Source organism: Natator depressus, chromosome 10 (genome assembly GCF_965152275.1).
Source record: "Natator depressus isolate rNatDep1 chromosome 10, rNatDep2.hap1, whole genome shotgun sequence".
In the NCBI taxonomy this organism is placed as follows: domain Eukaryota; kingdom Metazoa; phylum Chordata; order Testudines; family Cheloniidae; genus Natator; species Natator depressus.
Window position 1 is genome coordinate 61,323,385 of NC_134243.1, and position 23,334 is coordinate 61,346,718.

A 23,334-nucleotide genomic window follows, 5' to 3' on the forward strand; every position below is an offset into this window, starting at 1 on the left:
ACAAGCAGTAACTTGTGCAGGAGGAGGGTCTGGGAGGACCGGGGGTGACAATGGGGAGGAACAAGCAGTAACTTGCACAGGAGGAGGGTGAGGGAGGTGTCTTGCTGCTCCTGCTTCTGGAAGGGTGGTTTCTGGTACTGGGCTCGCCAGGCCCGCCTCCTTTTCCGGAGCTAGGTGGCCTCCCTTCCGCTGAGTGAGCCCTTGTTTGCAAGGGAGGGTGGATTTTACCTCAGGGACTCGTCACACTGCAGGGGTGGAGAGGCTGAGCTCGCCAGGCCCATGTTCTCTATGGGGTACCCCCGGAGTGAGCGGCCAGCAAGGGGAACCGAGGCACGACGCGGGGTGGGGGGGTTGGTCCTGGGAGGGAGGGGCCGACCAGGAGCAATAGGGCCCGGGCTTCAGAGCCGAGCCCTGGGCAGCACAGAGCTGGGGGGGGGGGGGGATCAGCTCCCGCTGCGGGTGGCACGAGCGGGGGAGGGGGACAGCCCCAGCGGCAAGGAGCTGTTTTCACTTTACTTTTCTGCCGGAGCCAGCATGAGAGCCACGTGTTTCTGCCGCCCCTTCTCTTTCCACCCGCCCGACCTCCGGTGGCGGCTTGCGGTACTGCGCCTCCCTCCTGAGCAGCTGATGCTGCCCTGCTGTGATTAAAAAAAAAATCAACCCAGGTTCATTGTGCTATGCGTTAATCGCGCCCCTTAACGGCAGTTAATTGACAGCCCTATGTTACATCTCTTTGAGAAATGTGGATTCAATGCCACAGGCTGAGCAGACACACTTAAAACCTTATAGGGACTGGCATTGTATTTAGCAAGTACCACTCATTACAGGGGTGATGTAATGATAAGGTGGGAAATTGCTTCTGCCAACTCCAATAGGTGCCTCAAATAAACAGAACTTGTAACCCATCTTGAAGCAATATTGTGCTTTGCGGAAAGAAGAATAAGAAAGGAACCAAACTCTTTGTGATTTCTAGGACACTGGAAGACCAGACTGAAACACACACACAAGAAGAAGAGAAGCAGATTGCCACAATCCAAGAAATTCAGAAGACAAACAATCACCTGAAGGAGCAACATGAAATTGAGAATAAAGTAAAGAGCAAGATAAAGCAGGAGGCAATTCATCTTACTCTGGAAAACATGGTGAGGAATGATATTCGAGGTTACACAGTAGGCGCTAAACCAGGGGTGGGCAAACTTTATGGGCCAAGAGTCACATCTGGGTGGGGAAATTGTGTGCAGGGCCAGGGCAGAGGGTTGGGGTGCGGGACGGAGTGTGGGAGGGGGTGCGGTGTGCAGTAACGGGCCCAGGGCAAGGGATTGGGGCAGAGGAGAGGTGCGGGATGTATGAGGGGGCTCACAGAAGGGGGTTGGGGTGCAGGAGGGGTGCAGAGTGCAGGAGGGAGCTCAGGGAAGGGGGTTGGGGTGCGACGGGAAGCAGGGGGCTCAGGGCAGCAAGTTGGGGTGCAGGAGGGGTGCAAGGTGCAGGCAGGGAGTTGGGGTTCAGGGTACAGGAGGGGTTTGGGCTCCGGCCCAGCGGCGCACACTGGGGACAGGGCAGGTGCCCTGCATGCCTGCCCTGGCCCCATGCCGCTCCGCTCCGGGAAATGGCTGGAACCACGTCCCTGGGGGGCAGGGGGCACAGGGCTCCATGCACTGCCCTTGCCACGCCTCCAGGTACCGTTCCCGGCCAATGGGAGCTGCAGGGGGTGGTGCCTGGAGGCAAGGGCAACACATGGAGCCCTTCCCCCCCCCACTACCCCTAGGGCCCCAGGGTCGTGGTGCTGGCGGCTTCTGAGAACAGCGTGGGGCCTGCGGCACCATGGGGGTCAATCCCATGGGCTGAGTCCAAAGTTCTGAGGGGCCGGATCCGGCCCGTGGGCTGTGGTTTGCCCACCCCTGCACTAAACATTTCCCAGCTGAGTGCAGCTGCACAAGGAGAGGGTGCAAAGGTCCATCTCCCTGGCATCTCTATACTGGCCTAGGCAGAGTTTCAGTCCTTGTGCTCCTGGCGTGCAGAGAATGAGGAACTGTAGAGCCAACAGTAGCAGTGGAAATCCCAGCTGGAGAGGGACGTATCCATGGCTTTATTCCCTGCTGCCCCAGATTGGGGCCAGCAGGAGGAAGAAGGCACACAGGCCATTGTTGTGTGTGCTTCCTCTGTGCTCTCTCAGATATAGTTTGTTTAAGACACAGTGCCTCCATAATCTCCCATTGAAGTGCAACACTTCCTAAACCGTCCAACCTGCAGGTACTAGTTTAAAGTTACAGTCTAGCCCAATCAAGCAAAAGATTTAAAGGCATAGTGCAGTTAAATATTATGCTCGGAGGTGAGAGCGATTTTACCCCATTTCTCAAGCCTCTGCTTGGAATTCCCATTGATTTTGAGGACAGAGGGATTGCGGTATCAAGCTTGTATTCAGTGGGACTACTCACAATCTGAAAATTAAGTACATACATAAGTCTTTGCAGAATTGGGACCGAATATTCTAAAAGGGAAATGAAGTTAGCGAGCCAGATAAATATTGACCTATGTGAGACCAACTACTGAGCAGATTTCTGCACGTGCTGTCTGAGTGATTGGTTCATCAGCAGTGCTGGTAAGGATGTACCCCTTTGCAGCATTGCTCCAGATCTCAGTTTTATTGCTCTCTGTGGAGGCAGAAGCAGAGATCTACTGACTTGTTACTTGACTTTTTTCTTTTAGTCATAATCCTGAATTTTTGTCCAGGATGTAACAGTAATTTTGATATCCATAAATGGAGTAAGACTTACATATACCAATCAAAGGCAATATTTTTAAAAATGCAGGTAGCTATAAATTCACTCTCTTGATTTGATTATTGTAGGATCTTGAAGAAGAGTTAGACATGAAAGACAGAGTAATAAAAAAATTGCAGAATCAGATCAAGGCTCTTACCAAGACTATTGAAAAAGGTAGGACTTATTTTTTAAAGTTTAAAATAGTTTTGAATGTGTAATACAGGGTGGGTGTGTGTGTGTGTGAGAGAGAGAGAGAGAGAGAGAGAGAGCGGGGCGGTCAGAAGGTTGTGAAATTCAATTTTTCAACAACAAAAGATGGGAAAGCTTTAGAAAAAATTTCATAAATGTTTGCCCTGTTTTTCAGCCCATTTTATAAAAGTGTATATATGTGTGTACACTTTTTTAAAATTTTTTTTTACAGAATTAGTTTTCACTCTAAAAGTTGTTTTAAAGGTTGAAAACCTGACTAATATTGGGATGGGTAGCCAGAGCCTCACTTGTTTAGTGCAAGTAGTCCCACAGGAGTAGACTATTCATGTGAGTAATCTGAGCAGGAATTGGCCAATAAGACTTGAGCCATAAATTGAGATGATTATTGCAAACAGGAGCTACAGTAAGACCTGCATGTCTCTCATAGTTTATTTTAACATGTTAACATTACATTAGCCTGTGAGTAAGAGTACATTTACTTTTGACAGCCAATGAAACACATGTGCCAGCTGTGCCTAAAGAGTACATTGGAATGATGGAGTACGTAAAGGAAGATGAAGCAAGAATTATTAAAAATCTCATCCTTGGTACTTCAGTTACACTTTGAATTCCAGCCACATTTAATTATATTCGATATAGCATGTTAAACAAAATCCAACATTTGTTAATTTCAGTTGTACTCGTTGTCAACTTTGATCTCTTTATCTCTCTTCTCTCTCACTTTACTCTTAGGAGCACCATACTATTATTTTCTATTACTGCTGATTCAAAGTGTTTCAAAGACAGAAGTATTTATCTGGTGAAAACTCGTTTGTCTCATATCTCTGACTCTACTGTCTAGCTTCTTATTTGCTCACTTCTGAAACTAGAAATCTTGAGTACTGCAGGACCTGAGTTTAATTCTCCTTCCTGGTCTACCTCTTCTGTAAGTCATTATCTCTAGAACTTTGCTAGAAGTTGTCTGTACCCCTCTGCTGAAATCACAAGCCCCTGCTCTCAAAACTTCAGGGATACAGAATGTTTCAATTGGACTGTTCTTGCTTTATGACTCAGGGCTGTGTCACCTCTCCTGTTTGGTCTCTCATCCAGTCTTCTACCCACTTGCTCTTCTTATCTATCTAGGGTATTTATTTAGCAGAGGTCACCATAATATCTAGGGATAGCATCTCTGGGTCATGGTCTCCTCTTTTTTTCCCTCTGCCAACTCTTTCACTAGTGGTTGAAATTTCACTTATGTTTCTCCTTCCAAGTGAAATTCTTTTCTTTCCTCTGAGTTGTTTCCACTCATTAAATCTCACCGTCAAACCATTTTTTTTCTTGCTTTAGCTCGTGATTAACAGTAAACTCTACTCATTTTCAGTGCGCTCCCTGACCCCCATTAACTAATGTACAAGAAAACATATATCCTCTCTATTGCTTCAGATAAGAGCTTTCTTTTCCTCTGCTCGACTCCACCTTCATGTATTACCATTCCTTTCTACTCGAACAAGATGTACTGTACTTTATAAACTTGTTACAGTATTTCCTACCTATCTGCAAAACTTTTTTTTAATATATTTCTATGAGGGATGCTAAGTGGAAATGTATTGTGTTGCAATTATTAGAGCTGAGCAAGAACCAAAATTTCTGACCTGCAGAAAATTTCGTGCTTCTGGAAAAAAATCCATTCTGATTCAGAACAAAAAGTTGGACCTGTGAAATTTTCTATGAGAGGGGACATTTTGAGAAGAACTGAAATGGAATTTCTCTAAAACGTCCTGCTTTCCAGCCATCTCCTTGCCTAACTGTGTGCCAGGGAGCCAGTGCTCCTTGGGCATACCCGACTCCCCTGCAGCCCACCTGGCCACTGCCAGTGCGCCTCATCTCCCCCAAGGTGGGAGGCTGGGAGTTTATGGAGCACCAGCTCCCCAGCAGCTGGCCAGAGGAGCTGTGGGTGAGGCAGGGAGCTCAGCCTGGAGGCAGCCCACCTGGTGGGTTGCCCAGGAGACTGAAAACCTGGGCTGCCACGGAGTGGGTGAGCCATGGTGCTGGGAATGATTTTCTGACCAAAAATCTAAATTTTGCAGATGGTGAATTCAGCACTGGGAAATCATTCTGATGCAGTTTCCTGACCTGCTCTAGTAATTGTACAGGAAAAGAGAATTCATCCACAATCAATCAAGAACGTGGTTAGAAATTAATCCAGTGCCTTTTACCTATTTAAGAAAGACTAGATGGTGATATTACCTTTGTATCTACTATGTGTAATGAACGCCCTATTTGACTCTGTTTTGCTCAGATCTAAAGCCACGTGGAGTGGTAGTGAATATGATTCCGGGCCTACCAGCTTACATCCTGTTCATGTGTGTGAGATATGCAGATTATGTGAATGATGATGACATGCTGAAATCTTTCATGAGTATAACCACTAATGGTATCAAACAAGTTATTAAGGTAGGAATATTTCTTGCATATTTTGCTTTATTCTACTATTTTATTGGTTTCATTGTACATACACCTATAGGCTTACAACCTGTACACATTATACCTGGGAAAATGTTGATATTTGTCATCTGCTGGTCCTCCGGAGTTAAGAAAATGATAGATGGTGACAATGGTTTGGTAGTTGCACTGCAGTAGCACCTACAGATCCCAGCCAGGGGTGAAGGGCCTGTTGTGCTAGTACAGTACATACATACTACATAAAGACTGCCCTCTCCCGAGAAACTTTCAGAATTGAGACATAACATCCAATGCAGTACATCTAAAAGTTAGTAGCTAAATAAGTAAGTTTTACTTTGTTTTCAGCCATAGTAAGAGTTTGTTGCATGAGGTATTGCCAGACGTGATAGTGGGCTTCTTTTAGGACAGAGATGAGGTTTGAAGAGTGTGTTTGTTACAAGACTGCATTGTGTGGAATCTAGAGTGCTATTGCCACTACGCTTCCAACGGTGTAATTGCGTTTAAACACAGTTCTTGCTAGCATGGCACTAATAGATCTGAATCCTAGAAAACCATGTTGTAAACCAACTTACAAAACCATACTATAAGCTAGGACCCTCTGTCTGTGGTCCCATCTGCACTACAAATTCCACCATGGCAGTATCTGGATATTATGTTGTGGCCTAGTGACCCAGTAAAGCAAAAAGTACGATTCTGTTTTGTGGCACAGATGAAAGTGAAACATGTTTTATGCCATTTAACTTGTAGTATAGACAGAACCTACAACTCAAGTTTGTAAACAATTTTATAACCCAGTTCACCCCTTACACTGGGCAAGGAAAGCATGTCAGCACCTTGCTACCAAGAACCATGTTTAAACACAGCTGTAAATTACATAGGCCCAACAGCTGACTTCCAAAGCAATACTTACGTATAATTTCATGTCAGTTGTGTATACATACTGTGTTCAGTCCTTTTGCAGTAAGACTTCCAGTAATTTTTGGAGCCCCCATACACACTATCTAGCCAACCCATGGTACAACTGCATTTAAATAATATACAAACAAAGATTTTAAGGCCATTATAGACATGGGCACACTTTGTATAGACAGCGTTTTACAAATACTATTTGCTTCTTTCACTGTAGCTTGATGCTACTACACTAACTCTGTGCTGGTCATAAGTTTCAATAATAAATTAAACTTTAGGGGATCATGTTGTTTAAAAAGGTTGTTTTATATGTCATTGTTTAGGAGCACGCTGAAGATTTTGAGATGTTGTCCTTTTGGCTCTCCAATACATATCATTTTCTTAACTGTTTGAAACAATACAGCGGGGAAGAGGTAGGAATAATTTAATCACTTCACATTTTACATAATTTCACTGAATTTTATAACCAAATGAGGCAGGGATCATCAGATGGGACCATCTCACCAAAAGGGCATGAAATTCATATCCGTCTGCACTAGTGATTTTTGGCTTAGAGGTGATCCAATGGAATAGAACAGCTTGTCCAAAGGAGCTTAGGAAGATGTTTGAAACACTAACAATAAACAGTTGTTAAAGCAAGAAGGAAGAAAGGGTTACATACTTCGGGTGCCATTTAATCCATCTGCTGCTTAGTTTGATCTTCTGTTTAATTTGAACAGGACCTCAGGAGCTCAACTAGTTGTATTTAAAAATAACTTTCACCTTTTCTTTCACTCAGTGGTTACTGCTTCAGGCAGACATTGTTACCATTTAATTAATAAGTAAAGTTACAACTCCAAATGAAATCAAAGACACATGGTAGTAAAATAGCCAGTTTCATCTTAAACCAGATGAAGCTGAATTTCATTGCTCGTTTTTGGTTCTTTAAACCCCAAGCTCAAAGTGATACTTGATGAATGCGGAGTAGAAACCCATATGGTCTGAAACTAAAAGACAGTATTCTCATGAATCCCTACAAAGAGAAAACACCTTTCACTCAACCCCAGCTTAAGCACTTCTGTGTCCTTTGCAAGCTGCAATACTCTCCCTGGTGGTTATAGTGACGATAGCAAATTTTGATCAGAAAGGCCTTTGATTCAAGGCAAGGCAATGTAATGCAATTCTTTCACAATTTAACTGCGGAATTGGAGGCGTGTTTGAACCCAAAACGTGGTTCCGGGTTTGGATCCACGTTTTCAGCTTTAATCCATATCTGTAATGAACCAAATGCAAGTCTGAACATTCCAAACTTTGAGAGAGTTTGCATTTCAAAATTCCAAGCTTGAGAGCATTTCAGTCCTGGATTTTTCTTCTCATTACAGAGATACAAATCTCAGATGTGGGAGTTTGGGTCAGCTTTAAAAATCCTGAGCTGATAATGTTGCCTGTCAGCAGTTGGAACCTATTAATAACCCTGTTTCTGAGAGGCTGAAAACTCTGCCAGATTAATATTCATATCAGAAACTTGGCTTTTTACAAAGTACAAAAATGAGAGCACTTGAAACCATAAAAGATTGAAGAGGCACATTTGAATTTTTCTCTCATGTAGTTTAAACAAGAGAGTGATTTTCCTGCAAAAAATATCTGATGCTTTTCATGTAAATGATCTAGCACCTGATCCAAAGCCCACTGAAGTCAATGTGAGTCTTCCCTTTGACTACACTGGGTTTTTTGATTAGACACCGAATGAGCACTAAGTAGAAAAATGTGTATATTGATGTTGATGAAATCCATGGGTAGTAGCAGCGTCTCAAGACAGCAGTACATTTGACCCATTTTGAGAGTGCATACACACACAACTCACTAATCCAGTTCATGTGTAGCATTGTTCAGATCTATTGATAATGATGGCATTAACAGCATTGTCATATTGATACATTTACAACTATCTTTCAGGAATTCATGAAGCAAAATACTCCACGTCAGAATATGAACTGTTTGAAGCATTTTGATCTTTCAGAATACAGACAAATTCTTAGTGACTTGGCCATTCGTATCTATCACCAATTCATTCTTGTAATGGAGAATAACATTCAGCCAATGATAGGTAAGAAGGAAGAAAATAACCAATGAAAATAAATGCAGTAGTAACTTCTAAGGTATGTTGAATAAATCTTATACAGAGACAAAAGATTAGGGGTGAACTATGCCCTGTTGTGCATACACCTATATACATTTGTGAGTACATTGACTGTACAGTCACCAGAAGTTTGCATTTCCGCTCCCTCCCCCCCCCCCCACCACCACCACCCTTGCAGTAGCGTTTCTTAGTGTGGGGCACTGCCCTAGAGCAAAAAGGGCTAGCTAGGGCAGCTGTGGACAATGTATAAATTGAGTGTTAGCAACACGTGACAGGTCTCAAGGAGGTGGGGAAGGGGGCTGATTGATTTTATTTTCCTAAAAAGGGGGGTTTCAGTTAGGAAATATTATATAACATGTTTCTGCTTCTACTTCCATCCTGCCCTTCCTCACCCCCTCTATTTCTAACCAGCCAAGCTGAAGGCAAGCTATTCAGCAGCAGGGTATTCCATTTCTGTACTGCTGTTTTCACTAGACATTTTACAGTGGCTTTTTCCCTTGGTGTTTTTCAACTATTCATGATAGTGTGACAGTAGTTTTTGTTTTAGTTTTTCCCAAATTACCTCACACCAAGGCTATGTCTATATTACACTCCACTGGTGTCGTCATGTAGAGTACATGTAGCTACTTGCTGCAGTGAAAAACGGGCTGCATCCACACTGCAGCGGGTCGCTACAGGCATCAGTGAAAGGCACTAGCTGAGGGGAGGCTCCAGCAGGGAGGCAGCAGGACACTACACTGCTAAAAATAGCCGTATAGGCAGGCAGGCACCGCCTGGACAAGTAGAGATGGTGTAGGAGACGTACTCACTTGCATACCCGTACCCTTCCGGCGTGTCTTCACTCCACTTACCTAAGTCATGCCTCACCGGCTGTACTGCTGCTTATACTTCTGCTGGGGGGCTATGCAGGAGTGTACGCTAGACACCGCCCAAAGAAGCATGAGTGTAAATCTACCTGAAAGGTCTAACCACACTAATCTTGTTTGATGTGGTGCAAGGAGTGGCTTCCTTCATCTACAGTGTTCCCCTTCTCCCTTTTGGGCTACCGTACTGAGCTGCCACGTTAAGGTGAGGTTCTAGATGAAATCTAGCCTGGAAGCCCACACCATTTTCACATGCAAACACCTGTCCTCCTTTATTACTGGAGTAATGAGAAAATGCAGTTTAAAAACTTTAAACGATACATCTTGAAAATATTGGTTCCCAAAACCAAATTACCATCATTAAAAGGACCCTATGTGGTGGTGGTGTTACAAATTATTTCCTGTTGCCTTTTCAGTGCCGGGTATGCTTGAATATGAAAGTCTCCAAGGAATTTCTGGCATGAAACCCACAGGATTCCGTAAACGTTCTTCTAGTATAGACGACACCGACACCTACACAATGACCTCCATCCTGCAACAGCTCAGCTACTTTTACAGCACAATGTGCCAGAACGGCTTGGACACAGAGCTGCTAAAGCAGGCGGTGAAGCAGCTTTTCTTTCTGATTGGAGCGGTCACCCTTAATAGTCTTTTCCTCCGCAAGGACATGTGCTCTTGTCGGAAAGGAATGCAGATAAGGTAAAGCCAATAAAGATTCAGCGAGCAGTTATTTGAGAGAGGGGATTTTTTTTACTTACTGTAGTTCTATCACTTGTGGCATTGGATACACTGTGAGCATTCAGTGGTGATTATTCTTGTCCCTCTGGTTTGAAATGGTAGATTTTAACTTTTCTGTGAATTAGTTTGCTGGTCCTAGCATACTCCATGATACAGTGCTTATCACAAGTGTACTTTACAGGTAACATTAATAGAGGGACACACAGTACAGTCTGGAGGGGCAGAGAGACTCAGAAGCCCAGTTCTGGAGCATTTGTCCCCTTTAGCCTGCAACACGTCTGTGGATCTTGACATGCTAATTTACACACACAGGTATTTTAGAGTGGTTTTTACTGTGGAGAGCAGATATTGGCAGAGGAGGAAGTGCTGAATTGTCCTTCCTGCCCTTAATGATCAGACAAGAATCAGGTGCAAGACCAGCAGGGGTTTGGCTGAGGGCTCCTCTTCCTTTTGCCCTTATGTGAATCAGGAGGAGAATATGCTCCTAAATCATTGCAAAAGAGATATAGTTCAGTTACATCCCATTAGACAGTCTGGAGACAGAGCTGAAAGAAAATCAATAGATAAACCTTACAGGCCTTAAGTCGTCCAGGAAAGTGGCAATGGGAGATGCGGGCTTTCACCTATAGGTCATCAATTATGAGAATCTGGCCCTGGTTGGGACTGTGCAAAAGTTGCTATCATCTCCTGGCTCTCTTGAGGATGCTGTGAAAGTGTATTTTTAAAGGAATAGCAATATTTTAACAGAATCCCATGTAATGCTGGCACATCCTGCTAATGTATGAAACTGATTAGGGCCTTTGTATAAACAACAAGTAAACTGTCATTGTCCAAAGTTTGTGAGATACAAAATATGAACAGGATAAAATGATGAAAGGGGAATCAGTTTTTTAAATTTCTCAGTTTTAATAATCTAAGGTGGGTGTCTCTAAAGATATTTTTTGCTTAATATGTATGAATTTTAAACTGACAGTGTTTCTTTAATGACATTCATTTGCAGATTGCTTTATTATTACTAGTTTGTGAGGGGAAACTGACATTTCTATGCTTATTTTTTATTTAACCCCAGATGTAATATCAGCTACTTAGAAGAATGGCTTAAAGAAAAGAATCTGCAGAGCAGTTCTGCCAAGGAAACTTTGGAACCTCTCTCTCAGGCAGCCTGGCTCCTTCAGGTCAAAAAGATCACAGACGAGGATGCCAAGGAGATATATGAACGCTGTACGTCCCTGTCTGCTGTGCAGGTAATAAACACTCTCATTTTATGTTGGCAGCACCAATTGCAGAATCTTATAATTCATGTGTGAAATAACCCTGGCTGCAGACAGAGTGATCAGCATCCCACTTTTATAGCGGCCCCTCCCTGGCCGCCTCTTCCGACACAGGAGTCCCCAGCTATAATGTTTGATTCGCGGATTCCTTTGTTTGTATTTTCTACTTTTCTGTCTTGGATGCCTATCTGCCTTGTTCTGTCTGAGTCCTGCTCCAGACTTGTCCTCTTCTCTATTCCCCAGTATAATTTCCTTTGTCTGTCACAAAACTCTTTTTTTTTTTTTTTTTAATGGGTTTCCTTTAATCAGTTCAGCCATTTCCACCATCTACCCACATGACCTTTCTCCTCTCTGATACTTTTGGGGATGAGCCTAGGCAATTATCACATACAGAACCACTCACTAGTTTGCCAGTTAATAATCTACCTCCTTACAGTACAATTGCTTACAGTGCCCTCAGTCGGTTAGATATGAATGGGGGCATAATTTTAATGCCTCTTCCTTTCAAACTGTTCCTTTTTTCTTGCCTGGGTTATTAAATTATTAAAAGTCTTTTATTATTTACACAGATAGTAAAGATCCTCAATTCATACACTCCTATAGATGATTTTGAGAAAAGAGTGTCCCCATCGTTTGTTCGTAAAGTCCAGGTAAGAGCCTTAAATGATTTTCTCCCACACATTCAAGTTACCATATTTTGCACACTCTGTTTACAATGGTACGTGTTCATACTTGGCTTTAAATTCAAACCAGAACAAAAGTTACTGCTCTTCTATACCTTTTGGGACTGACAAGAAAAAAAATCATTAGAATAATGGGAAAGCAAGCCTTTTAGGGTTTTAACACTTTGTATCTTCTTGACAGTAAATCTCTCTTTGTTCTATTTGCAGGCTATGCTCAATAATCGAGAGGATATTCCACAATTGATGCTAGATACCAAGTATCTCTTTCAAGTGACATTTCCTTACACCCCATCTCCATATGCCTTGGAAATTATACAAATTCCCAGCAGTTTCAAACTTGGCTTTCTCACAAGAGTGTAATACAAAAATTAAAAAGGATTTGCCACCCTGTCCTCAAAGACTAAATGAAGAGCAAACTTTTATGACTCATTTTCCCACAACTGGGATATAGTGCAGTGGCTTACTATGGACTATACTTTTAAAAAGACTTTGGAATCAGGACATCAGCAGTAGGAATAAAGTATATGCCAGCCTACAAACCCCTCCTTTCTTTTCTAAGTATTGTCCATTTTCCACTGCATTTTTACAAAGGGCGATACTATATCCAGCAGCTATACACCTTACAGTTTTGGAGTCCTATGAAGAAAGTTTGTTTGAGACAAATTTGTATTGGTGCTCCATGTTCTTTGACAGATCGCCAGTGAGGGAACAACATACTCAATCTCTCTCATGGGGTAACTACTACTATGTTATAATCTGTCATGGTGCTGCTTTCTTTCACATGAGATGTTTTCCCTAGGAGTTCATCTCACTGGCTTGATATGATGGATTTATTTTGCAGCAGTCTTCACCCAGTTAGATTTCCTGTGGCATTATTCCATCTGTGAAGGCAGTCTAACAACAAACAACAATAAAATTACTGTTTTGTGCCTGCAGAAGAGTGGAGCAATAGAAAATGGAAGGTCTTCCTACAGTAGTTTAAAAAGCCAATGCAAATTGCTACACTGACCCTGGGGACAGCTCTGATGTCAGTATTAGGGAGAGAATTGCTTCTGCAGACCCATGCTGGCTTTTTCATATGTGTGCTGACTTGCTCACTCAGACATAATAGTTCAGGTGGAAGAGACCATATTAGCATTCATTTAAAGTAGATATGGGGTTGAGACACTTAATTTGGAGGCAGAGTTCAGTTCCCCTTTGCAAAATTCAGGGGTATTCAAGTCTGGGGTTTTGGTTCAGCCCATTACAGTGATAAAGCCAACTGTAAAATTGAGATCAAAATCCAGGTTTGCATTTTAAACTTCTGTTCCTTCAAAGGGGGATGGAGGTAGGGTTGGACTTGGACCCATCTCTAGCGTCATGTAATTGCAAAACACCTAGAGAGCCCATTCACTCCCCCCTCCTTTTTTTTTGTTGATCAGGTGCTAAGAATACAAACAGGTTGGTGGAGACTGTTGCATCTCGAGCAGTGACATTTAATAATCTAGAGGTGAGCTAGAAAAAATAACAAGTGAGTTTAATACGAGCATAACTAGACTGCATGTCATGGAAAGAATATTTCAAGCTTCTGCAGAACATCCTGCATGTTCCACCTTTAAAACTCAACCAAGGGAACACCCACATATCTTATTTGTAGAGCTCATCACTTTGGGAGATGTTCACTTGCCACAGTGATTGGTGCTGTAGGAGAACCTAGATAGCCGGACAAGGGCCCAGTCCTGCCAGCACTTATTGCAGAGGGTTGTGTTCACCACCGGTGGTAAGTCAGTGGGACTGCACCCAGTAGTAAGCGTTTGCAGCAATGGCTCTAAGATGACCTGCAAAGCATTTGTACAAATTTGAGGAGAGGTGAGGGGGTGGTTATTTTGTTTTTAAACTTTCTTCAAGGGAAGAGGGTGACAGGACCTGAGGTGAGGAGGAAGCCACTAAGGAGGATATAGTTTTTTTGGGGGGGGCGGGAAATCTTCCTCCCCAGCTCCAGACTAGTGAGGAGGAGGGGGATGGGGAATAACCCTAAACTCAGACAAGGGTTAGGCATTGAAGAAAAGCTGGGTAGCCAGAAGTGTGCAAGAAGACAATGCCTGCAGCTGTGTTACTAACCCACTGGCCAGCTCTTTGTGCATGTGCCTACTACTCTGAAAGTAGTGACTGACTGCAGCTTCCCTGGTATGTCCGTGCTCACAGATGCAACCTGATTTCTTACTATTTGTTCATATTTATTTCATTTAGACGGTACGCTCCTTGGGGGCAGGGACCTTGTCTCCTCTGCCCTGTGCAGCAGCAGCACCCACAGCCAGCACACAATAAATAATATGTAATAATTTATTAACAGTGTACCCTGTAAAAATGATTGAAGTAATGGCACTCAGACACCATGATGATGGGTGACCTTATAAAAACCTAGACAGATAATGATGTTTTATTAGTCAGTGAATTAGAATGTATTTGTGTATTAGAAGTGAACTCTGTAGTAAGTAGGGCATAGAACTCTGTGGTCAAGGACCAGTTTGAGTTGTATTGATATATTTAAGTACTTTTTAACTTAATTCAGTTAATTTAAACATTATCCATATGAAGGGAATGACAAAATATTTTTGTAATGTTTTGCTACAGTATTTCTGCACTTTGTTAATTTTGCATAACTGCATATGTGAATTTTAAAATGGAACCACCTCTGATAGTTACTAATATGAATAGTGGCATATGAAAAGCACATAGAGCAAGAATGGTACATATATATTTTTTTAAAAGCATTTTTTTAAAAAAAGTACACACAGTATCCTAAGCATGTAGGTAGGCTAACATTTTCCACATGTTAACTATCTTTTAAATCACTTTGGAATCATTTAAGTTTCGTAATAAAGATATTTTATGTTTTAGTACTAAAATGTTTGACAGAAGTCACTTGAAATTATATCAGGCTTGGTGGGTATGGTAGGTCATGTATCGAACGATTATGTCTTCATTTAGGTATTAGATTGATCACTGTGACTGCAGCATAGCATATTTCAATATCTGAAATTTGTGGTGTCCCTAGTTGCTAATTCATTTCTGTAATAAATATTATTTTGGAAACGAACTAGTTTGGTTGCTGTAACCTACATACTCTTTTTACACTTATCAAGAGCATCTGAAGCTGTATGCAGATCATACACTAACTTCTTCCCATATAAAATCTTAGCCCACTCTGATATTCACATAGCAGATATGCTATTCAAGACGCATACATCTGTAGGTGAAAAGCATTCAGTCATTGTACAGAGAGGAAATGTGGCAATTTGGTGTTGAACTATTTCTCCCAGAGTTTGGAGTGAAAAAAACAGCTGACACTATGTACAAGAAGAAGAAAATCTTGATTGATTGATTCAGAGGAAGGATCTATGTCTGTAAGAATGGGAGAGAAGGCAGACATAATAGCCTTGTGGTGGGTAATAATACTCTGCCCTTAAACTGCCCCATCCCTGTTGGCATGAATGGCAATACTCCCAGGGGCTTCAGTGGATACAGTTTCAAGCACTTACATGCTTACTGTATGTAGTTACACAGTTACATTGTCCTCTGGAATTCTTTTTGAATCCTGGCTCCTTTTAATTTTCAGGCTCCTGCCTATATAAATGAGTTGGTCTCCTCTCCCATTCCTCCTCCACCTTTCCTTGCCTTAATTATCATTACAAGTTTGAAGGAAAATATATGGAGAATGTACATTGGCAACCTGGCATCTGCAGTGGGTGGAAAGATACTATGCAGCCATTCACACAGTCAGTTCTTTTGAATTTTAACATTTGGAAACTAAAAAACTGGCAACTACATGGAGCAGAGAGGGCAAAACCTGGTGTGTTTAAAAGGTAAGGTCCTACTCTTACCTTGTTTCTTAGTCTGAATCCCCATTGATGTCAGTGGGAGTTTTGTCCAGAGATTTGTGGGTAAAACCTCTAGCCCTTGGAATGTAAACCAACATTAGCTGAACTAAGATAGTACAATAGGAAACTAGAAGCTGAGCTTTAATATCCCTCTAAGTAGATTATTAGTATTAAGGTTGCCCTTCTACACTTCCAGTTACACGCAGCTTATTTACTCCTCTTCTGAAGTGTCCAGTGTTTGTCCTGTGAAAAGGTAGGTAATTTTCTATCTTCATTTGCAACATTTAGCATACAATATCTGCTCTGCAAGTACCACATTGGTAATGTGTATTTCACCAGGTCACCCTTTTTAAATGGCTACCACAAATGTTTGATGACATAATAGGTCTGAAATATCTCAAGCCATGGTGGAGCAGGATGTTTGAAGTTGGGATCTTTTCAGCCAGCTCTGTTTAAACGGTAGGGAAATAACTATCACAAAGAGCACTGTATTTGCAAATTAGTTTATCAAAATGTCAAATATCAGATGAGGTCCTGATACCAATATCTGATACTAATTCTTAATTAACTGGGAATTTTACTAGCTTTTCTCATCCATGTGTTGTCAATACTGCATATTGTATAGTAGTTATTGAAGTAACATTTGCATTGGGCCTGATTCATCCTTGATACATAACCCTCTTGAATTCATGAGAGTTTCACTAAGAATGAATGCTGCCCATTTTATGTTCAAAGCTTTTGCTTCATTAAATTTTGTTGTGTGCGTGTAATAAATGTCTCTTTAATACCAGTGGTTTTATTCAGCATTTTTTACTGTAGAGTGTTAAAATACTTTTGAATTACACTACTCCTGAAGGGAAAGCTTTTCTATCGAAACCTGACATAACCAACGCTTTCAAACCTGGGTGCCTACATTTAGGCAGCTAAATCCATGTTAGGGCACCTACCCAAAGTGGCCCAATTGTCATTAGCAACAGCGGCTCCCATTGCCCTCATCGGGGACTGGTAATGCTCAGCACCCTTGAATAACAGGACACCTTGATTTAAATGTCTAGCTTTAGGCACCATGTTTGAATATTTTGGCCAGAGTCCTTGGTCTCCAGTATAATGAGTAGTATAATCACCATGGGGTTGATTCTGCGAGCCGTTACTCACATAAGTAGTCCCACTAATGGCAACGGAATACTTGCATGAGAGAAACTACTTGTGTGAGTGACAGGCGGCAGCATCAGCCCCAGTGTTCATAAAATATTAAATGCCCATTTTCATTAAATGGGGGAAATAAGCCCATTTGAATTCATGTATTTGGTTCAAAGTTGACCAAACTGCAAGATCATCATGCCATGCATTTTAGATCATGTATGGGCTGATTTCTGCCCTTTTTACACACATTGGGTGAAATCCTGGCCCCAATGAAGTCAATGGCAAAACTCCCATTGACTGCAGTGGGGCCAGGATTTCACCCATTGGGTCTTAATATCTTATTCCTCTGGTAGACCCATTGAAATGAATGGAATTCCTTCAGGAGAAAAGTGCAACTCAACCCTCTCTTATATTTAGGGCCTGATCCTGCCACCCATCCTCAGATTATTTTTTTTTTAATGCAAATGAAACTAGCAAAACGTGAGTTCACTTTCTTAATCATATTTCACTTTGCCCTGGTAAAATATTGTAATAGTAATCAACACTAATCTCATTGTGTCACATCTGTGTAACATTTTTTATTATTTTTTACAGAATATTGAATCAGTGCCCCTTATTTTGCATGAGAATGTTCTATGCATTTGTCTCATTTTCCTGCCTTTAAAGCAGTGATTTTTCACTCTCTATTGAAGGTGAAAAAAGTTCTTTTAAACGTCTGCAGTCACAGCAATGACTCTGGCTCCATGAACAAAAAATGGGTTCAAAATGTTGCAGCATTCTGAAATGCCAATTTCTGTTCAATCCATCTCATTGTTATTCATATTTTATATAGCTACTGAGAGCATTTGGGACCTTCTTTTCAGTTTTGAAAATGGTCATGAATAGGACAGACTGCTTAAAATATATGGTGGAAAAACAATCAATTTTGGTAAACAGCGGGCCCTTCTGAAGCTTAATCCATTGTTGCATGTCATTTGATTATTAAGGTTCTGTTGCCATTGTGTAAGCCAAAAACCAGAATAAGACATTATAAATAGAAAAAATATTCTATGCACTACAACCAAAGGGTGCTGCTGTTTGTTTCCTTGTAAAAATATCATCCACACCACAGGGCATGTGCTAGTGACAGTTTATTGAGCTTTAGAGATAAGCCGCTGAGAGCTTATCCAGCCTACAGCTGTCTATATATTGTCTAAGATCCATTAGCTACTGGGAGAATACGGGAAAGGTTTGTCATGTGACTGTAATGCACTCCCCCTTTCTCCTCTGTCTCTTTCAGGTCCAATCCACAGCAAAGATGTGTGACCAGACCTTTTTGGCAATTGTGTTTGGTCCTTGTGACAAGTGCTCCACAGAGAAACCCCTCAGGGCAACTTACATCAAATCAGAACAACTCAACTACTGTTCGCTATGTGTGGAAATGGTATGTTACAGCCTTTGCCAGAGAGAACAAAAAAGTAAATAATGTGTAAATTAGGTGTCAGATGTATTCTCAGACATGTTCAGTTAGACAGTGGGCTATGAAACCATGAGACCAGGTAGGGTCCCTGCTCTACTCCAAATAAAAGCCCCAGTCCTCAGCTACAGTTGGGGAGCACCTGATGGAACTCTGAGGGGGTGGGGCAAAGTCAACTTTTTGCTCCCTGTTGGCAAGTGGCTATCTGCTTTTTCACATATATGGTAAAAGATCACACATTCTAACTCTGCAAGTAAAATGTGCCGGCCCAAATTCAGCCCTGGTGTAACCATGCACAACACCACTGAGGTCAGCAGAATTACATCAGACCTCAGTTTTGCCCATTAGCCTTCAAAAATAAACACTGGATGAAACCCCATGAGGTTTTTGTAAGTAGCTGTTTCATAAGAGACCAGCAGATATGATTTTCTTAAACTATCACAGTGAACCTGAATGTGATCCACAACCTGCCTGAACTTCTGCATGATCTATAGCCATACCACTTTGTACAAGGATCATTTCATTTCTCACAAGCTAGACAGGTGTGGGTGAGTTCAGTACTTGGATGGAGGCCTGACAAGGAACACCTGTGTTGGTGTCAGAGAATTTATAGGTGGCTCTTCCTTCCCTCTGAGTTAATTGTGAATCAATTTCCCAGTATTGAAGTAAAGAGCACTGTGCAGTCAGAAGGTCCTGTCTTCTGGATAAAACACAAAAATTAGGCTATGAATACAGCTGGCCAGTAAGGAGCTAGTTTACATCCCTATTCTTACCTAAAGGATACTGTCACACTGGTGTCCTGGCCAAGTTCCATATTGGGCAATTATATTCTGCCTATCTGAATTCCCCATGTAGTATTCATTGGAGAAAGTATTCTTCTTTCCTTCCTACCCTGAACTCGTGTTGTATTGAGCAATGTCAACGTTGCTGCAGTTCAGGGGCGGGTATAAAGATCCTCACGAGAATGTTGGGAGGCTTAGTTCGCTTGGTTTATGAAGCACTGTCAGAGCTTTGGAGGAGAGTGAGAATGCTGAAATAACAGCTATCTATGATGCAGGGAGCAAAGCTTATCTACTGAAACCTTGCACGTTCTAATACATTCAAACTGACGGGGAATATGTTTAGATATAGTGGCTATAAAACAAAAGACCTCTCCCTCCTCTATCTATTTGCTTCTCTTGACTTCGAATTTGCCACTTTATCTGGGTCCTACTTGGCCAACCGTGGGTAAATACCAGTTTACGCAGTTTTTCTAAGGAGTTGATAAACCCCTGCTGAAATAGCAGTAAGAGACTGTTTCCCATATTAAGACTCTTACAGCTTTCTCTCTGCTGCTCATACTATAGAAGGCAGAATCTTACTGTTTGGAATTAGACCACAATAGAGGCTATTAAGTGGAAGCAAATTAATGCTTAAAGAAGAATTGCCTCAATACATTGATTCTTCGTAACACAGGGTACATTAGGCACTCTATTAAAATTGAAGAATGATCACTGGCAACAGCACCAGGGCTTGCTGCATCTTGCTTATGCATATTTATTTTGCAATAAAGGCTTTCATATCAATAACTAGCATTTATATACCTCTTTGCATCTTCTAACTTCTGTACAAGCATTAACTAATGAGCTAGGGAAAAATAGGTTCATGGACAGGGAAGCTTAGCTGCAAACTGATGACGGGTCTGATTTTTAAAATTGGCTCCATGCTTTTGTACATGAAAATATGCACAAGCATTTGATTGTGCAATGCTACTTAGCAATGCATTTTTCATGACTACAGAAATCAGGAATTTGTGGGCATAACTGGCTCGTTAGTTTCATGTCTTGGATTGGTCAGTTCCATATGCAATTACCAGATTTCCATATACAAACAGTTAATTACAGCTACAAATATAGGACTCAATTGCTCACATGGAATTTTAAAAATCAAATCCTATGTGATTCTTCCAAAGCCATGACAGTCAGTGGCAGATGCAGGATTATAGAATTTTGGAATTCCTGGTTCCCAGTCATGTGTTCAGTCCATAGGCCAACTGGCTTTTATGCTAGATCACCCTTTATCTCTGAGGTCTTTCTTTTCCCACCTAGTTTGGGGATTTATGGTGAGCACAAGATGCCCAAAAGGGGTCGTGCATCATGTTTTTGTTTTTTCACTCGTGTAGGATTATTCTATATCCAATCACTCTTATTGTTCATCATGACAACTATTCAGAGTGAGCAGCTGGCCAAACTATTCCATGATAGACATACAAGTCACGGTTCCATTGTTGAGTGTTGCATGTAAAGCAGGGATTCCACCATGCCTACATATGAAGACTACAGTGTATCCTTCCCCAAATTACAGCACTTGCCCCTTGAGCATAGAATGAGTTTTCTGAGAATTTACAAGTAAATCAGTTAATTAGTTTGATTTAAAATGTTCCCTTAAAAATTTTTAGCATCTTTCTTTTTCCTCCTACTGTCCACCAAATGATTTTAATGTAGACTCATCAGCTTCCCATGTAGTCCACACTCATTGTGCATTTGCCACATTTGAAGATATTTTTTAGGCTTAATGATTTCCCCCCCTCATTATTCTTCACAACGGAATGTTCCTTTTTCGGTAGAGTTGGATTAGGAGGTTTTGCAGGGAATTCAACACAAAATACTGCCTTCTTTCACACTTCCTGCCATCTCCCATTGTTCTCACTAGGAATGGGGCCTACCTTCCATTGTGGCAGCTTGGCTTCACCCTCACTGGGAACAGCCGGAACGGGTGGCCATCTTGTAGGTGGTACCTTTTGTAGCCTCGTTTCCACTGAGAAAAATAGGAGATGATAGCAGGATGATTAACTCAGAGATGGGCATGGAACTCTCTGTAAAAAACACGATTTGTCAGTCCTGCTGAAGAAGACACTTTCTGGTTATGAAGTATAGCAGCAACAAATATTATTAATCCAAAAATTATTTTAAAAAACTATCCATTTCACAAGATTTACCAACAGGGAGGGCAAGAGGAGAAACATAAGAAGTGGCTTGCATGCAAAATCAGGGGAGAGGGAAACTGGGATGTGTGTCTGAGCAGGGGTATGTGGGAGGCAGAAGTGCAGGGGAAATGGGATGTGTCTGAGCAGTGACACACAGAGGCCAGGAGCTGAGGAGAAATGGCCATTATGCTCTGTGTGGTCTGCACTTCTCCAATGTGGGGTAAAGCAGCCAAAGTGGCCTGGTGAATCTGGCCCTAAAACTTAACATTAAAAATAAAAAAGATTTAAGGATGTTGACACAATTTTCAAATCATTAAAAATATTCTATGGTAATAGTCTGTTTGCATTTCTTGTTTAGTGTTTATGTATGGCAAATTTAATAAAAAACGAGGAAATTCCCAGGTAAAAATCTGCTAAAGTGGCATTAAGTTTGAGAGTAGCTATAATTAATTTAAGAGTAAAAACATTACAAGGATGTTGCAATTATCCCCAAACTAAGCATTACAAACCCAGGAAGATCAGAGTTAAGGTTAAAGAAAGCAAAAAATGGTGAAGTATGGAAATGAGTAGTTAAGGCACCAAACAACCTTAACACCAAATAGTAGTGGCCGAAGGGGAAAATAAATGAAAAAATCTAATGTCTTTAAAATCAGTTTAATCTGATCTCTGGCTATAAACACTACTTAGCACTAACCATAAGTGTATAATTATTGCATGGCATTACTACTGAGTGAAGCTGAGTTTCTTTGGATGCTTTTACTGTGCACTTCCAGACATTATGATGTTTGGATTTCTTTTGCGTTTAACTTTAACTCTGAATTTCCTGGACTTATAATGCTTGTTTGGGGAATACTTACCACATCTCTATAATGTTTATACCCTTAAGTTACTGATATGTACACAACCTTAACTCCAGTGGTTTTCTTCTGGCAATATAACAACAATAGTACTTTGCACTTATATAGTCACTTAGATTCATACAGTACTTTGAGAACTTTGGATCAATCAGTCTCTGCATTTTACAGCTAAGTAACGCAGGCACAGAGAAGCTAAATGAGTTACCCAAAGTCCCATGGAAAATCAGTGGAACAATCAGGAATACAATCCCAGTCTCCTTCTCTAACTAGTAGGTCAGCATACCTTTTACACAGAATTTACCATACTGAATCAGGCAGTTGGTCCTTCAAGTTCAATATCCCTACCTAATGCTTCTGAGGAAGGCAAATCAAAGGCAAACCCCTCCCCCTATAATGGACTTGGTCAACTGTGTAATACTAAAGATAAGCTTAAAGACTGGCTTTGGTATTGTTCTTGTCTATAAAACTATCCAGGTCCCTTTTTAAACTCCATTTGACTCTAAGAGCTCTCATGGCAGATGCTCCGTGTGCTTTGAAATCAATCTGAAAGCATTCTGAACTTAGATTCCAAGCTAAAGGGGCTGTGGCACTTTAACTGCTGCTTTCCCCATTTCAGATTAAACACTCCTATAGCAGAATGAATTCTGCAAACATAGGCTAAAGACTTCCTTAATATTCATTAGTTTATTGAATAATTAATTACTAATCTATTTTTTGTTAATGTTAAAAACACATTGCCTCTAGTAGACATGGGGTTTTATGGGAAGGACGAAACAAACTGCCTTGATTTAGACATTATTTACTAAATGAGAACATTCTTATGTGGCATTTTTGAATACTGTGACTCAACTGTATGTTCTCCTCTATATTTATCATCCAGATCTGGAGTATGTCCAGAATAGATCTGCTCTAACCTGTTATTTTTGCAGGGTTAGTTAATGACAGCCCAACTATTAATAGCCCAGCGTTTGGCTAGGTCAGTTAACTTTCTCTTCGAGTTCCAATTCATGAAAGAAGTGAGTGAGCTGTAGCTCACGAAAGCCCATGCTCAAATAA

The 23,334-nt window shown here is 41.4% G+C and overlaps 1 protein-coding gene across 1 annotated transcript in view; it reads left to right on the forward strand.

Annotated features, from left to right (window-relative positions):
- MYO5C (myosin VC) overlaps nucleotides 1-15,110 on the forward strand; it is a 58,540-nt gene extending 43,430 nt beyond the window's left edge. The window contains exons 32-41 of the mRNA XM_074966322.1: nucleotides 974-1,142; nucleotides 2,849-2,936; nucleotides 3,461-3,559; nucleotides 5,251-5,405; nucleotides 6,647-6,736; nucleotides 8,259-8,409; nucleotides 9,722-10,004; nucleotides 11,113-11,287; nucleotides 11,884-11,964; nucleotides 12,205-15,110. Coding sequence (XP_074822423.1) covers nucleotides 974-1,142; nucleotides 2,849-2,936; nucleotides 3,461-3,559; nucleotides 5,251-5,405; nucleotides 6,647-6,736; nucleotides 8,259-8,409; nucleotides 9,722-10,004; nucleotides 11,113-11,287; nucleotides 11,884-11,964; nucleotides 12,205-12,357 — 1,444 coding nt within the window. The 3' untranslated portion in view covers nucleotides 12,358-15,110. The remainder of the gene's footprint in view (nucleotides 1-973; nucleotides 1,143-2,848; nucleotides 2,937-3,460; nucleotides 3,560-5,250; nucleotides 5,406-6,646; nucleotides 6,737-8,258; nucleotides 8,410-9,721; nucleotides 10,005-11,112; nucleotides 11,288-11,883; nucleotides 11,965-12,204) is intronic.
- The last annotated feature ends 8,224 nt before the right edge of the window (nucleotides 15,111-23,334 follow it).